We start from the raw sequence: 16,518 nt of genomic DNA on the forward strand, positions 1-16,518 counted from the left end.
TCGAATATTGGCCCCAAGATGGGTTCTCCCCCTTAGGCTTTCTTTTTGGAATGCTGGGCACACCCAGTGACTCAGGAACACAGCAACAAAATTCGGTTCCATCCCTGTGCGACTCCAAGTAGGTTGGTGGTTTCGAAAGGCTCCCTAAGGATTTTGCGGTTGGTCCCTCCACTCACACACAGCCTGATTGGGGGAGTCCCGTTTTGCAAAGGTAAGAATATAACCCTTCACAGAGTTTCCTCACTCTCCATTTTGTGCAGGGATTCAGTTTCTACACGTGATATTACAAAGTGTCTTATCAGTCCCCCCACATTGAAAACAGCGGTTTTACCGTTTTGTTTCTACGCAGTCTCTCTATCCGTGAGGAGGAGTGTCTGGGGAGCATTCATCAGGGCTGGGGGACAGTTGACTGAGATTTGCACGCCCTTTCAACTTCTTTACTCTGAACAGCAGTGGAGTTACAAGCAGGCGCTGAGATAATAACCACAATGGATTTATAATTCGTATGACTACAGTGTCGCTCACACCTATTGCTTGTGCTTTCTGAGCACTGAGTGTGTGCCAGGCACTGGACAAAATGTGGTACGTGTGACACCTCCTTTGATCCACACGACAGCCTGCAGGGTATTTCACTGAAGCCCTGAGGGGTCAAATGGGCTGCCCAGTGTCACACAGCTGGCATTCTTGATGTGTCTGACTCCTGAGCCAGTGCTTAGGGACGATGCTTACAACTCCGTCTGGAGTATAAGGGCATTTCAGACACACATTTTCCCATTGTCTCCCATAATTTGGGCTCAGTTTGTAAGATGGGTTTCACCTTGTCTGAAGCCAGTAGTTTTCCAGATTTAATGATTAGGTTCAGCCTCTGTGTGTGAACCATGCCCTTGTTTGTGAGTGTGTATCTGTGTGTGAGAGAGGGAAAGGGGGAGGGACAGAGACAAAGACAAAGACCTGTTTAGACCTGGGATCTGCAATGTCTGTGAGTCCTCTTTGGGTATGAAGATTATGCCCTATAAGCCCATGAGCTGAACTGAACCAGCCACAGATTCTCTCCTGCGCATCCCTCACCTCTCCGAAGTAATGTCTCCACTCATCTTCCACATCTGGAAGAATCTGGAAGTAGATCCTTGATAAAATGCACCTCAGGAAAGCTGCATTATCAGCCAGGGTCACGGTGTTATAGCAGCGTCCTCCAGGCAGCTCTGAGGGAGACTTGGTCGTGGGGCTCGGTCACAGAAGGTTCTGTGGAGGACGAAGTCTGCTCTGGACCAGAGAAGCCACTTGGCCGCAGTCGGCAGAGACACAGAGGGTCTTCCTCTGTTTAGAATTGTTCAGAGCTGTCTCTCCAGTCCGAACCCTCAAATTTCTGTCAAGATAATAGGTTAGTGGGGTCGGGCTTCCCCCACAGGGCTGCTAGGAGGTAATCACTGCTCACTCTTGTGTCCCACGTGACTCAGTTCTTTAGAATCTTCCTGGTGCCCTGGCGTCGATGCTGGTTTTGCCACCAGAAGCAGCTGAAGGGAGGGACCATCACGTGGTAGTCCCTTCTCCTGGGAGCGGGCGGCTTTGTTCTCTCAGGAGGCACAGGTCTGCTCTCCCTGGTCACTCGTGTGAAAGAAAGTCCCCTTGGGGATTCGCAAGATTGAAGAAAGTGGCAGATGCTGGAAAGACACAAGAGCAGGCCAAGGGGACACCACAAGGAGATCCAGCTGGCAAAGTGGCTGCCCCTTGGGGAGACCACAGTAAAACCTAGAAGCAAGAAAGAGTGGAGAGCGGCCTGTGGTTGACCTCCTCTGTGCTGACCTGGGTTCAGGTGCCGCACATATGTCATCTCACTGGATTCTCATGAACCTACTTTAAAGAGAAGTAACCTGGGCCTCAGAGACATAACGTGTGTCTAAAGCAGAGGCTGAAACCCAGCTATATGTGATACAAGAGACGGGGAGGAGGAAAATTGGATTTACTGCTGACATTCAGAACTCATTCACCAAGAAATTTGGATACGGGGCTCTTTGTGGAAAATTGGAAGCTCTGGGTACACTGATTCACATCCCCAATATCGGATATAAATGTTCCATTTATATGGAGTGCATTCATATCTCGCAGACAGCAGGGAGCTGGTTCGTGTTAGCAACTTGGCCCTTTCCGAGGTCATCTCCTGAACATGCTGGAGGTTGGGGGCTGACGCCAGCCAGAAAGCCAAGACCAGGCGACATGTCTGCCACCCCTGTCTGCAGGCACTCAGTCACTTGGTCCCTACCCCACGCTGCGTGGTCTGGCCACCACACATACACTCGCTCTGTGGCCAGCTGAGTATCACAGCTGTGGCATGTGGGGCTGCAGGAGGAAGGAGATGACCCAGAGCAGAGGGGGAGCGAGTGTCCAGGAGCCACCCTGCGGGGGCTGCTGCCTGTTCTCCCCAGAGAAGAACAAGTGGGAAGAAGTGTCTTTTTTATTTCCTTTTTAAATTAGATTCAAGTTACTTAACATACTGTGTAGTATTGGTTCCAGGAGTAGAACTTAGTGATTCATCACTTACGTGTAACACTCACTGCTCATCCCAACAAGTGTCCTCCTTAAAGCCCATCCCCCATTTAGTCCATCCCCCCACCCACCTCCCCTCCATAATCCTCAGTGTGTTCTCTGTATTTAAGAACAAACTCCAGGGGCGCCTGGGTGGCTCAGTCAGTTGACGTCTGACTTCGGCTCAGGTCATGATCTCACAGTTCGTGGGTTCGAGCCCCGCATTGGGCTCTGTGCTGACAGCTCAGAGCCTGGAGCCTGCTTCGGATTCTGTGTCCCCCTCTCTCTCTGCCCCACCCCTGCTTGTACTCTGTCTCTGTCTTTCAAAAATGAATAAACATAAAAAAATTTTTAAAAAGAACAAACTCTCAGGGTTTGCTTCCTTCTTTGTTTTTCTTATTTTATTTTTTCTTCCTTTCCCCTATGCTCATTTGTTTTGTTTCTTAAATTCCACATATGAGGGAAATCATATATTTGTCTTTCTCTTTTTGACTTATTTTGCTGAGCATAATACACTGTAGTTCTATTCACATAGTTGCAAATTGCAAGACTTCATTCTTTGTCATCGCCAAGTAGTATTCCATTGTATATATAAACCACATCTTCTTTATCCATTCGTCAGTTGATGGACATTTGGGCTGTTTCCATAATTTGGCTGTTGTTGATAGTGCTGCTGTAAACATTGGGGTACATGTGCCCCTTCAAATCAGCATTTTTGAATCCTTTGGATAAATACCTAGTAATGCAATTGGTGGGTCATGAGGTAATTCTATTTTTAATTTTTTGAGGAACCTCCATACCATTTTCCAGAGTGGCTGCACAAGTTTGCATTCCCACCAACAGGGCAAAAGTGTTCCCCTTTCTCTGCATCCTCGCCAACACCTGTTGTTTCCTGTGTTGTTCATGTTAGCCATTCTGACAGGTGTGAGGTGGTATCTCATTGTGGTGATTTGTATTTCCCTGATGATGGGTAATGTTGAGCATCTTTCATGTGTTCGTGAGCCATCTGGATGTGTTATTTGGGAAGTGTCTATTCATGTCTTCTGCCCTTTTCTTCAGTGGATTATTTGGTTTTTTGGGGTGTTGAGTTTGGTAAGTTCTTTATATTTTGGATACTAACCCTTTATGTGATCTGTCATTTGCAAATATCTTCTCCCATTCCATTGGTTGTTTTTCAGTTTTGTTGATTGTTTCCTTCGCAAAAGCTTTTTATCTTGATGAGGTCCCAGTAGTTCATTTTTGCTTTTGTTTCCCTTGCCTCTCGAGACACATCTAGTAAGAAGTTGCTGCGGCTGAGGTCAAAGAGGTTGCTTCCTGTTTTCTCCTCAGGGATTTTGATGGCTTCCTGTCTTACATTTAGGTCGTTCATCCATTTTGAGTTTATTTTTGTGTATGGTGTAAGAAAGTGGTCCAGGTTCATTCTTTTGCATGTTGCTGTCCAGTTCTCCAAACACCATTTGCTGAAGAGGCTGTCCTTCTTCCATTGGATATTCTTTTCTGCTTTGTTGAGGATTAGTTGGCCATACATTTGTGGGTCTATTTCTGGGTTCTCTATTCTGTTCCATCGATCTATGTGTCTGTTTTTGTGCCAGTATCATACTGTCTGGATGATTACAGCTTTGTAATGCATTTTGAAGTCTGGAATTGTGGTGCCTCCAGCTTTGGTTTTATTTTTTAAGATAACTTTGATTATTGGGGGTCTTTTCCGGTTCCATACAAATTTTAGAATTATTTGTTCTAGCTCTGTGAAGAATGCTGGTGTTATTTTGATAGGGGGTCCATTGAATATGTAGATTGCTTTGGGTGGTATTGACATTTTAACAATATTTATTCTTTCAACCCATGAACATGGAATGTTCTTCCATTTCTTTGTGTCTTCTTCAATTTCTTTCATAAACTTTCTTTAGTTTTCAGTGTACAGACTTTTTACCCCTTTGATTAGTTTTATTCCTAGTATCTTATAGTTTTTGATGCAATTGTAAATGAGATTGATTCCTTGATTTCTTCTTCTGATGATTCATTATTGGTGTGTAGAAATGTAACAGATTTCTGTACATCGATCGTATATCCTGCGACTTTGCTAAATTTGTGTATCAATTCAAGCAGTTTGTGGAGTCTTTTAGGGTTTTCCACATAGAGTATCATGTCCTCTGTGAAGAATGTAAGTTTGACTTCTTCCTTGCTGATTTGGATGCTCCTTATTTCTTTTTGTTGTCTGATTGTTGAGGCTAGGACTTCCAATACTATGTTCAATGACAGTGGTGAGAGTGGACATCCCTGTCATGTTCCTGACCTTAAGGAGAAAGCTCTCAGCTTTTCCCCATTGAGGTTGATATTAGCTGTGGGTCTTTCTTATATGGCCTTTATGATGTTGAGGTATGTTCTTTCTATCCCTACTTTCTTGATGGTTTAAAAGAATTTTTTTAATGTATATTTATTTATCCTGACAGAGTGAGCCAGGGAGGGGCAGAGAGAGGGGGAGAGAGAGTCCCAAGCAGGCTTTGCACTGCCAGTGAAGAGCCCAACACAGGGCTCAACCTTATGAACTGTAAGATCATGACCTGAGCTGAAATCAAGAGTCCAGTGCTTAACCAGCTGAGCCACCCAGATGCCCCTTTGAGAGTTTTTATCAAGAAAGGATGCCATATTTTCTCAAATGCTTTTTCTACATCTGTTGAGAAGCTCATGTGGTTCTTATCCTTTCTTTTATTAATCTTGGTGTATCACGTTGATTGATTTGGGGATATTGAAGAAGCCCTGCATCCCAGGAATAAATCCACTTGATTGTGGTGAATTCTTTAAATGTATTGTTGGATTTGATTTGCCAGTATCTTGTTGAGAATTTTTGTGACCGCGTTCATCAGGGAAATTGGTCTGTAATTCTCCTTTGTAGTGGGGCCTTTGGTTTTGGAACCAAGGTAATGCAGGCCTCATAGAATGAGTTTGGAAGTTTTCCTTCCATTTCTATTTTTTGGTGTAGTTTCAAAAGAATAGGCATTAAAATGTTAGGTAGAATTCCCCTGGGAAGCCATCTGGCCCTGGACTCTTGTTTTCTGGGAGATTTCTGATTACTGATTCAATTTCTTTACTGGTTGTGGGTCTGTTCAAATTTTCTATTTCTTCCTGTTTCAGTTTTGGTAGCTTATATGGGTCTTCTGTCCAGGGTGCAAAGGTACCTTCTCTGTCAGGCCTGCCCTGCCACTTTTCACCACTAGAGGTCAGCAGTTAGCAAAAAATCATGTTTTCTTTGTATGATTTCAATATATCCCCGTGAAATTATTTTTTTAAGTTTATTTATTTATTTTGAGTGAGAGAAGGAGAGAGAGCAGGGGAAGGGCAAACAGGGAGGGGCAGAGAATCCCAAGAAGGCTCCATGCTGTCAGCATAGAGCCAGATGTGGGGCTTGATACCAGGAATAGTGAGACCATTACCTGAGCCCAAGTCAAGAGTGGGTCGCTTAACCAACTGAACGACCCAGGCACCCCCCACCATGAAATTATTATTTTAAAAATATTGTATAAAAACTCTTTCCTAATGAAAACTCACCGAGGTGTAGGAATGCCTACCTTTTACCAAATCCTGTCAGCTCTCCCTGGAGAATCCTAGCCTGCCACTGTGTAGAATCTATTTGCAGTCAACCTAACACCATCTCATGTACCAAGTGGTACCGCTTTACCTGCATCTGTCAGGGGCCAGGTGGGGACATTAATGGAAGGACAGTGTCCTGGGCAAAAGTCAGGGGCTCATTCTAGAGACGGTGAAGCATCCAAGTCCTGGAACAGAAGGAAGCCCTTTGGGCTGTAAAGACAAGAGGAAGAAATCATGTTCCTGGGAAAGCTGGAGCCCAGGGGTGAAGCTGCTCGGGTGTCTAGAGTCACAGACACACAACTGGAATCAGAGAAGCAGCTGGGAGTGATGGGGGGGGGGGGGGGGGGGGCGGGGGACGCCTGGGCCTTCTCTCTCCGCAGCCTGTCCAGGGCCTTCCGTTGGTTGACCCCAACCAGAAGCCAAGTGGCCGGGGGACCCCAGAGATGCAGCCCATGGGGTCCGTCTCTGGGGCCCAGAGCAGCTCAGGAAAGGGATGTGGGAGGTGCAGCAGCCAGAAAGAATCCAGGCAACATCCCTGAACCGCTGCAGCACAGCACACGGGAGGGGTCCACACAGCCCAGCAGGGGGTGGGGACGAGAGTGTCGTGGGAAGGGGCAAGGCATGGCGAGGTGGGAGGGGCGCACGCACACACGCCGCCCTGGGCGGGGTCTCACTGCCTCCTCTCCTCCTGCAGGCTCCGTGAGCATCAGCAACCTGTACCCGGGCTGCGAGCATGTGAGCGTCAGGAGCCGCAGCATGATGTTCGAGCCGGGTCTCACCAGGGGGACCCTAGAGGTGGTGGTGGCCCCGCCCCAGCACCCGCACTGCGCGGCTGATGACCAGTCCACCAAGGCCATCGACATCCAGAACGCCTATCTGAATGGTACAGTAGCCCGCCCACTGCACCGGGGACCGCGCCCAGAGTCCCTTTGCCTGGACTGTAAATCCTCCCCCCCCCCCCCGGGGGGCCTCTCCCGCTGCATGTGTCACAGCCCCACGAAGGACAGAGGAAGAGCCGCGCAAAGTGACCTTGCGATGACCCAGTGAAGCATGGCTGGTCAATACCCCTAGTGAAACCAGACACCCTGCTGTCCTGGGCACCTAGCAAAGCCCCAGGCACACAGTAGGTGCTTAATAAATGACTGCATAACTGCTGAGTAAATCAATACATTTTCTAGGCAGAGCCAAACATCCACTTGGATGAGAAAACTTATAAAATATAATCCCATTAGTAGTTTGACAAATGCAAATATGAGAAGAGTGATTCTTGAGTACATCTCCACTCACGGCTGATGCTATGATACAGGCCAGGCAGTTTTTTCCCACAGGCAAAATTTCAAGTGCTCTCAATCATTTCCAAGGGGGTGAAGCTTTAAATGTTACCAGGGAAGGTTTACTATCTCCATCAACCACTGAATCCTTGGTGCTGCACCTTCTGAGCTCCCAGGAACCCCAGTTGGGCCCATGTCACTTGAACATCAGCTTCTGCCCTGTTGAGACGCAGTTTAGAGCAGGGATCAAGCATTTTCTTCGAGACTCATCTGTGAAGAGTGTATGAGCCGATGTTCATTCGAGTGCCTGGTAGAGTGGCACAGGGGAGGCGCTCAGAAAATGGCAGTCGGGAGCATCTTCATGGAGGTTCTGCTGGCCCCAGTGAGGTGGCATTGAAGTCCATGGGCATTGTTCTATCCTAAAAGCTGAGTACTCTCCGAGGTCCCGGATCTGAGTTGGCATGCTAGGGAGAGGAGAAGTGTGTCCTCAGCACCCCACAAGCCTTCACCCAGCTCCTCCATAACTCCCTCCTGCCCCAGGTCTGGCTCTCAGTGCTCCCCATTCTCAGAGGACTCAAGACCGTGTTCCAGGACCCCTCACACCAAGGTCTCAGCTGCCAGACTTAGAGAGTCCTATCCCCAGGAGTGTGTGTGCTCCTAGAGGGGGCTCCAGAAGAGCCACGGATCTTCCAAATTGTTGACTACAGAATTTCTGGCCCAAAATAAGCACTGAGGGTAGAATTAGGGAAAGAGAGCCTGAAATCCTACAACGTAAGTGGTCCTGCCATGTCCCCCCAGAGGCTGGTGGGTGGGTGGTCACTGTCTTGCTGGGGTGTGGCCATGTAGGGGTGGGGCGTTCCTGTGTCTGGATGGTCACTGCAAGGTGCCAGGTGCCTCAGGAAGTGCAGTCAGAGTCTCACCCACAGACACTTCTACAAAAACCCTCTGCACCCACACTCAGGTATGTGGGAGCAGCTGCCCCCCACGCTGGGTGACCTCACGGACCCCCACCTCCTCACGCTTTCGCCCACATCCTTCAGGTGCAGAACTGCGAATCAACTGTTGTGTCTTTCCCCTGTGCAGGCAGCCTGCTGGCTCCTGACCCACCTGAAAAGGTCACTAACTCACCTGTGGAAGGTGAACGTGGTCATCACTAAGCCAGAATTAAGTTACATGTCGTAGTGACTTTTATGTTCAACGTCGTATACGCTGTCATGTTCCAAAAAGAATTTATACGTATGTGAGGATACGGAATCTTATCATGTACGTTCTCTGTGTGAGTTTGTTGACGGGGAACCCAAGGCGGCATCTTGCCCTGACTCCTTCCTTGTGAGGAGGAATCCCTGGGGAGAGAGATGGAATGCACGTGTCTCTGAAGATGCAAAGATAAACAGGTCGATGCTACGGACATCACTCTTTCCCTTGGTGGTCACTAAGGTGCAAGCAAAATGGTGATTGGCACTTGTTGGTGCTGTTTCAGATAGTAATCTTCATTCTGTCTGTAGGAGTTGGTGATTTCAGTGTGTGGGAATTCTCTGGAAATCCAGTGTACTTCTGCTGTTATGACTATTTCGCTGCAAATGATCCCACGTCCATCCACGTCATCGTTTTCAGTCTGGAAGAACCCTACGAGATCCAGTTGAACCAAGTGATTTTCTGGCTGAATTTCCTGAAGTCTCTTGTGCCGGTTGAAGAACCCATAGGTAAGCCAGCACGTCCTGGTGGAGAGTGCCCTTCCCATGGGCCGCTCAGCCACTTGGGGGATCTACAGCTCAGGGCTAACAGTGAGGCTTCCTTGGTCGCTGCTTCCTGTGACAAGATTCCCACTCTGGATGTTTCCGCAGGGAATTGTTACATGATTGCATTCTCCTGCCTCAGAGACCAAGTCTGAGGGATTTCTAGAGAGCTGTTTCTCGCTTTCTTCCTATACTTTAGAGCTGTGGTCACTTTTGTTGGGTAGAGGTGGACTCCTCCCAGAGATGGCCTCTGTGTCTCTCTACCTAATGATACGTAATTAATAAGCAGAATGAACCCCCTTCATTCTGTGGTTCCATCCAGAACGGAAGGGTCCATATTGACTGAAGGCATTATCTTAACTTTATTCCTAGAGCAGAAAATAGCGTGGAATACACTTTTGTTCCTTTGTACAAAACAGAGGGGCGCCTGGGTGGCTCAGTCAGTTGAGCGTCTGACTTTGGCTCAGGTCATGATCTCCTGGTTCGTGAGTTCGAACCCTGCATCTGGCTCTATGCTGACAGCTCAGAGCCTGGAGCCTGCTTAGGATTCTGTGTCTCCCTCTTTCTCTGCCCCCCCCCCACCTCCCCCTGTCAAAAATAAATAAACATTAAAATTTTTTTTAAAAAAACAGAATTGGGCAGCCTTTTATGGTGGAAACACAACTGGGCTATCAATTTTTTTTTTTTTATTTCCTATAAAAGTCAAATAAGTGGGCTTAACCCCCTCAGGGTACATCCACTCTGCCTCTCTTTCTCATTCTTTCTGGTGTTTTCTTTCCAAAACACTCTCCCCACCAGAGGCTATCTGTGTGCACCGCCACAGGCCCTGTTTTGGACATTTCTGGGTGTAGCTGCACTCAGAGCTTTCTAGGTCTTAGAAAGGTGCCTTTGCTCAGAGCCAGATTTCCTCTCACTGGACAAGCAGGGCCACTTGGGGGGACATCTGAGAAGCTGCCTTGAGTTTTGTGGTCAGTGCTGGTCCACTTCTGAGCTGCCCTTCCCGAGGACCAGGAAACCCACTCTTGGCTGGGCCAGGGCCTTCTTGAGGTGACCCTGCACGGCGGGCTGGCCAGCACGCCCTGCCTTACCCGCCTTGGAGACAACCAGGAAGGACAACCCGCCTGTGAAATGTCTGTTCTCTGCCCTCAGCCTTTGGTGGCAAGCTGAAGAACCCGCTCCACGTCGTGCTGGTGGCCACCCATGCCGACATCATGAACGTGCCTCGGCCGGCTGGAGGCGAGTTCGGGTACGACAAGGACACGTCCTTGCTGAAGGAGATCAGGAACAGGTGAGGGCGCCGCTGGGGACAGGGGCCATCTTACAGAGCTCACAGACACGGGAGGAAGGAATCAAAGGCCTCCTTTGCTTGGTTGACTTTGTGGCGTAGATTTCATTTTTTATCAAAACGCTGAAAACACAACAAATGCAACCAAAGTAAAGTCCACGGGATGTAAAACAACAGACTTATCACCTCCTTCCTCACCTCCCGGTACCACTGCCCAGGGGACCTTCTGTTAGGAGTTGCATGCGTCAGTTCTCAGCTTTGTGGAGGCAATTATAATCGACAAATCGTATTTTAAGATACTTGAAGTGCGTGTCGCGGCGATCTGATGCACGTTATGAGAGGACGCGCCCGTCTAGTTAGTTAGCACATCTGTCACCTCACATGTTTCTCTGTCTTTGCTTTTTATTTATTTTTTGGTGAGAATGGTTTTTGTTTTTTGTTTTTTTGAGACTTCAAAACTGATCATGTATTGAGTCACTAAAAGTAGGCAATAAATCCGTCCCCCGCCCCCTGGAAAATGGTAAGAAATTTCCACAGGCATGGCAGAAGTTTGAATTCTGGGTGAGAATGTTTAAGTTCAACCCTTAGCAAGTGTTAGTCGTATAATAGAGTGGCTTCGACTGTTGTCACCATGCCTGACACAGATGCGAGGTTCTTTTTGTTGGGTTGGCTCTCAGTTCCTCTGATGACTGTCATCTTACCACCGAGCAGTACTTCTCAAAGTCTAAGTTGCCACTCACCAGGGGCTCGTGACAGTCACCTGGGGGTCCTGACCTGGTCACGAAAGTGGGATGGACAGGAGGGGAAAATACCAGAGTGCCTTTCCTGGCAAGCATTTATGGAAAACTTTTGTTTCACTGAGCAGTATGAATGTGCATGGGTCACGGTGTAGAAACGTGTGGTTTTACTTCGTGTTTGGCCAAAAAACGTTGAAGCTGCATCTCTATATAATCCTCCAGTAACACAAACTATTGGTTTATCTAATGCAGACACTTCCCTGTTGTCCTCCTGATAGGAAAAAGAAGGCTCATGCTAGTATTTTCCATTGAGGGAGTGGCCTTCATGCCTACCCTCTGCTCTTACCCGTCCCTCTGTAGTGGCCTCTGTCCTCCCAGCATCCGAGGTGAGAGCATGGGCCTCACCTGTGCTGCATCAGGGGACCTGAAGTCTTCCCATACTGTGTCCCTGCCAATTTGTGCAACCTGAGCCACCCCCCCTCCCATCCACAGGACTGGGAGCTCAGGGGTCCCAGGCGTCACACCACCATAATATGACGAGCCAGTGGACAGTGGGGAGGGGGCAGCCTCTGCAAAGCCACCAGGACATTCTGGCTTCAGATCAGCTATACGGGAGCCTGGTGTCCATGGTGACACCTGGTGAGACCGCATCACCCTGATGAGGCCACTGCCCTTCCCTTAGGTTTGGGAACGATCTTCACATTTCAAACAAGCTGTTTGTTCTGGATGCCGGCGCATCGGGCTCTAAGGACATGAAGGTACTGCGAAGTCACCTGCAAGACATTCGGAGCCAGATTGTCTCGGTGAGTGTGCTGGAGAGCCTGTAGCTCCACCTTTGCCCAGACCATCCGGTCACCCCGGAGCTGGCCTCTTCGTGCTCCTCTTGGTTAGATTCGGTTCTCAGGGGACCCAGCACGAGGCAGATGCATGGCTGTGTTTGTGTCCCACTGGTCTACAACAAGGAATGAAGAGTGAGAAGCAAGGACGTGGCCGGGAGATGAGGGAAGTTAGGAGCGAGGGCCCCACCTTAGAGCATATGGGATTCTGACGGTGTTAATGGTTAGTTTATAAGTGACATTGCCTTTTAGAAATCATAAAAACTGCCCAGAAGTGAGTTACTGTGAAATGCTTAGAAAATGCAGAACAATAGAAGAACCGTCACCAGCAAGATTTGTTGAAGGACATAAAGTAATAGATACTCAAACGAACTGAAATGTGCTCGTGGAGGGCAAGATCTTACTCAACGTTTCGTTTTCGCAAGTTATATAAACTTAGTCCGGTACCGGCCAGCAACTCATGGGAATGAGGAAATTGGGTGTTTTGTCTTAAAATTTCAGCGGAAGGATAAATAAGGCATATTGTAAAGGCTGTGTAACTAATAAATCCAAAATCAAGAAACCAATAGATGGAATAAATTAGTGAATACAGAAGTAAAGCACAACATCTACAGAAATTTAATAGAAAACAAAGGTGTTATTTCAGTTTGGGGGAAGATGTTTATTTCATCAGTGATCTGACACGACTGGCTATTAGTCTAGAATGAAGTGAGATTGAATTCTTTTCACTACAAATGCCCAGAATAGATTGTGGGTGGATTCAAACATATAAATGTAAAAAAGAAAAAAAAAAAACAGCAGTATCTTGAATGTGTATTTAAAATAACTTGATTGTGCTTTGGAAAACCCTTTCGGCAATATCGAGGACTCTAGAAGTTTTCGCAGAAAATATACCTATTTGACATTACAAAAGCTAAAATTTCTTTTCTGGCAAATAAACTCCATAAACAAAGTTAAAAGGAGAAATCGGCTGGAAAAATTACTCTCAGTGCCTCTGACACGTAAAAGGTTTCTAATCTATAATATTCAGAAAGTTCTCCCCAACTGATGAGAAAGGATAAACACCCCCAAGGGCAAAATGTTCCCTGGAAAGTTCCTGCTGCCCCAGCCTGCGTGTAGATGAGGAGGCTGTGTCCATCCCTCCCTGGGTGGGGAGTGGCCCCTCCAGTTACAGCTTTTACTCCTTCTCTGCTGGGAAATGCCCCCATTCACAGTACCAGGCTCCAGTTCCAGACGTGCTTTTGGAATCTTCAAGAAAACTCTTGGCTTTCCTGAAGCCTGCCTGGCCCCTGCCTTCTGATGGGGGCCCCACTATGGCATAGAGGGTGAGTGGGGAGTAGTCTGGGGGAGCTCAAAGGAAGCCAGTCGCAGAGAGCAGTGGCCAGTGATCTGGGACAGAGGTCTGTGAAGGACCAGCACCTCCCCACCTGGTGGTGGTGGCGTTAGGGCCTCTATGATAGGCTGTAGGGGTTCCCTGAAGTTTTGAGCTGAGGTGTGGTGAGATTGTCTGCTTCCCAACCCCAACCCTCAATTCCTGAGGCCAAGCAGGCAGAACCCACCACAGACAGCCTTTATCCTTGGGAACTTTGTTTTAGAAACAGGGAGTGGAATTTAGCTGACATAAAGGTGGGATTCTAGAAGAGACTGCCTGGTTAATGATGTAGAGCAGCGGTTGGTTTTGTTTTTGTTTTTGTTTTTGTTTTTAATTAGGATGGTATGCGGATTATATGGGCCTGTTACATAGATGATTTATTTCATCAAATTAAAAGATTAAAAACCTATTCCAAGGGGGGGTGAGGGGATGGGCAAAATGGGTGAAGGCGGGTGGGAGATACAGCCTTCCAGTTGTCAAATGAATAGGTCACAGGGATAAAAGGCACAGCATAGGGAATCTAGTCAATGGCATTGTAATAGTGGGAGGTGCCATAGCTACACTTGTGGTGAGCCCAGCATAGCCTACGGACTTGTCCAATCACTGTGTTGCATGCCTGAAACGCATGTAACCTTACATGTCAACTATACTCAAATAAGAATTTTAACAAATTACGAAAAAAGAAAGCAGTTTCAAGCCAATTACCAAGAATTAGTCTAATTTGAAATAGTATTTCCACAGCAATCCCACAAATACTTAATATACTGGTAAAAACCCACTACAGTATTGCTGATGACAGTTCATCTCTTTTCCTCTTCCTTTGCTCATAAAATTAACCATCATCTGGCTGAAACAGTCACTCCCGAGGAGGGGGGAGGGGGCGCACAACTTTAGGAGTTGGGGAACACTGTGATTGAGTCCAAGAGCATTATTGTGAAGCCTTGCCACCTGTTTAATCATTAGCAATAGAAATGAAAGCATCCATGGGGTGCCCGGGTGGCTCAGTGGGTTAAGCGTCCGACTTCGGCTCAGGTCGTGATCTCCCAGTTCATGAGTTCGAGCCCCGCGTCGGGCTCTGTGCTGATAGCTCTGAGCCTGCAGCCTGCTTTGGGTTCTGTGTCTTGCTCTCTCTCTGCCCCTCCCCCATGCACACTGTGTCTGTCTCTCAAAAATAAACAAATGTTAAAAAAAAAAGGAAGGGGGCGCCTGGGTGGCGCAGTCGGTTAGGCGTCCGACTTCAGCCAGGTCACGATCTCGCGGTCCGGGAGTTCGAGCCCCACGTCGGGCTCTGGGCTGATGGCTCAGAGCCTGGAGCCTGTTTCCGATTCTGTGTCTCCCTCTCTCTCTGCCCCTCCCCCGTTCATGCTCTGTCTCTCTCTGTCCCAAAAATAAATAAACGTTGAAAAAAAAAATTAAAAAAAAAAGGAAGAAGAAATGAAAGCATCCATACCATTTTACCCTTGCAAATAGATTTTGCTTAGAGGCAACGCTTTAACAAAAGAACCGCCCGGTACCCAACCAAAAAGCACTAACTCATCCGAAGTATTTTTGCAATAGTGCAGGAAAGAGCGCCAAGCTTTCTAACATCTCCAAGGGAGTTCCCTCAGCTGCAAATTGACCTGTCCTGTGCTGTGTGTCCTAGGTCTGCCCTCCGATGACCCACCTGTGTGAGAAGATCATCTCCACGCTGCCTTCCTGGAGGAAGCTCAACGGGCCCAACCAACTGATGTCACTGCAGCAGTTCGTGTACGATGTGCAAGACCAGCTGAACCCCCTGGCCAGAGAGGGGGATCTCAGGCGCATAGCCCAGCAGCTCCACAGTGCTGGCGAGGTAGGGGGCTGGAGACCAGGCAGGGGTCTGGGAGGGGCTCGGGAGATTGGTTTCTGTCCCTACTGTGAAGGTGGTTTGAGCCGGGAGAGGCAGAGTGGAAACTGCCTGACGACCCATAATATATCCAGACGTGCGGCGATCACAGAAGCTTCGGTGATCTTCTGAACTGCGGTTCTCTGCTCTCCCATGCACCCTAAGAGCTGGTGTTTGGTTTTCTTCTGATGCGTTTGTTTTCCAGCTTGTGTCAGGGAGCACAGTTTCTACCACACTGGGCATCTGGGCCTCTCCTTTCCTCCGGGGGTGTCTGTTGCTTAGCTGTGGTTCCTGCAGCCTCTGGCCTGGGCTGTTATCTGCTCCACACAGACTCCTGGGTTCACAGATGGTCCAGAAAAGGCAATGACAAGAGCCTGTCCGGAGACACTAAGGCCCAGCAACCAATGTCCCTAGAAATGACAGCCTTTCCCAAAAATGGGAATCTTTGCTCCCACTCATGTGGCATCCAACACTGGGGTGCGGTTTGGGATCGCTGTTCTAATTGCATCCTATGCCTGTCCCGGGAGAGGGGAGCTAGCCTTTGTATTTCTCTGTCCTGTGACATCCGGGGACAGTTTAGGCTAGTCCGGGCCGTAAAAGGCAGTTCTGAACGTGAAAGCCCAGAAGCAGTTCTGAGATTTTTAGACCCCAGGAGCTGCTTTCCTGTGCAGTCTCAGTCCCACCTCTGACTTGAGGCCAGTGCGTGTAAATCATAGAGACTTGAAATTACAACTGAACTAGAGTGTCATGCAGTGACAGCATGAGCCTCTGAACTTCACTGAAACTACCAGTAATCTATAGACCTCTCCAGCAGTACTTTAAAGTCATTGAATTTGGGGTGCCTGGGTGGCTCCGTCGGTTTAGTGTCCGACTTTGGCCCAGGTCGAGATCTCACATTTTGTGAGTTCAAGCCCCAAGTGGGGATCCGTGTTGACAGCTCTGAGCCTGCAGCCCACTTCGGATTCTGCGTCTCCTTCTCTCTCTGCCCGGTAGATTTCCCTGCCCTTGAGACTTCAGTGAGTGATGAAGTGAAGACTTGATGGTAGGAGTAAGGAAGGGAAATGTCGGTCAGGTGGCCCCCTCTGCTTGGCCACCAGCCTCTCCCCCAGTGCTATTACTGCCCGCTAGTGAGGAAGGCCCAAGTCCTATGCACATCTCACCACTTATCCTCATGATGCCTGTTTCTGCTCCTGGATCCCTCACTGCCCTTGGTCATCTGTCCCCTTAACCTCCTCCAGTGTGGCCAGTGTCTCAGCCTGTCTCCCGCGATCCTGAGGGGACGGCAGTGCCCAGGGTTGAACTGCAG

The 16,518-nt window shown here is 48.3% G+C and overlaps 1 protein-coding gene across 5 annotated transcripts in view; it reads left to right on the forward strand.

Moving 5' to 3' along the window:
* Nucleotides 1-16,518, forward strand: part of DAPK1 (death associated protein kinase 1) — a 188,998-nt gene that overhangs the window by 168,378 nt on the left and 4,102 nt on the right. For all 5 annotated transcript variants that reach the window (XM_043566427.1, XM_043566425.1, XM_043566429.1 and 2 more), the window contains exons 21-25: nt 6,806-6,994; nt 8,888-9,085; nt 10,268-10,406; nt 11,823-11,943; nt 14,991-15,179. In XM_043566427.1, the coding sequence (XP_043422362.1) occupies nt 6,806-6,994; nt 8,888-9,085; nt 10,268-10,406; nt 11,823-11,943; nt 14,991-15,179 (836 nt within the window). The remainder of the gene's footprint in view (nt 1-6,805; nt 6,995-8,887; nt 9,086-10,267; nt 10,407-11,822; nt 11,944-14,990; nt 15,180-16,518) is intronic.

Source organism: Prionailurus bengalensis, chromosome D4 (genome assembly GCF_016509475.1).
Source record: "Prionailurus bengalensis isolate Pbe53 chromosome D4, Fcat_Pben_1.1_paternal_pri, whole genome shotgun sequence".
NCBI classification, from domain to species: Eukaryota; Metazoa; Chordata; class Mammalia; order Carnivora; family Felidae; genus Prionailurus; species Prionailurus bengalensis.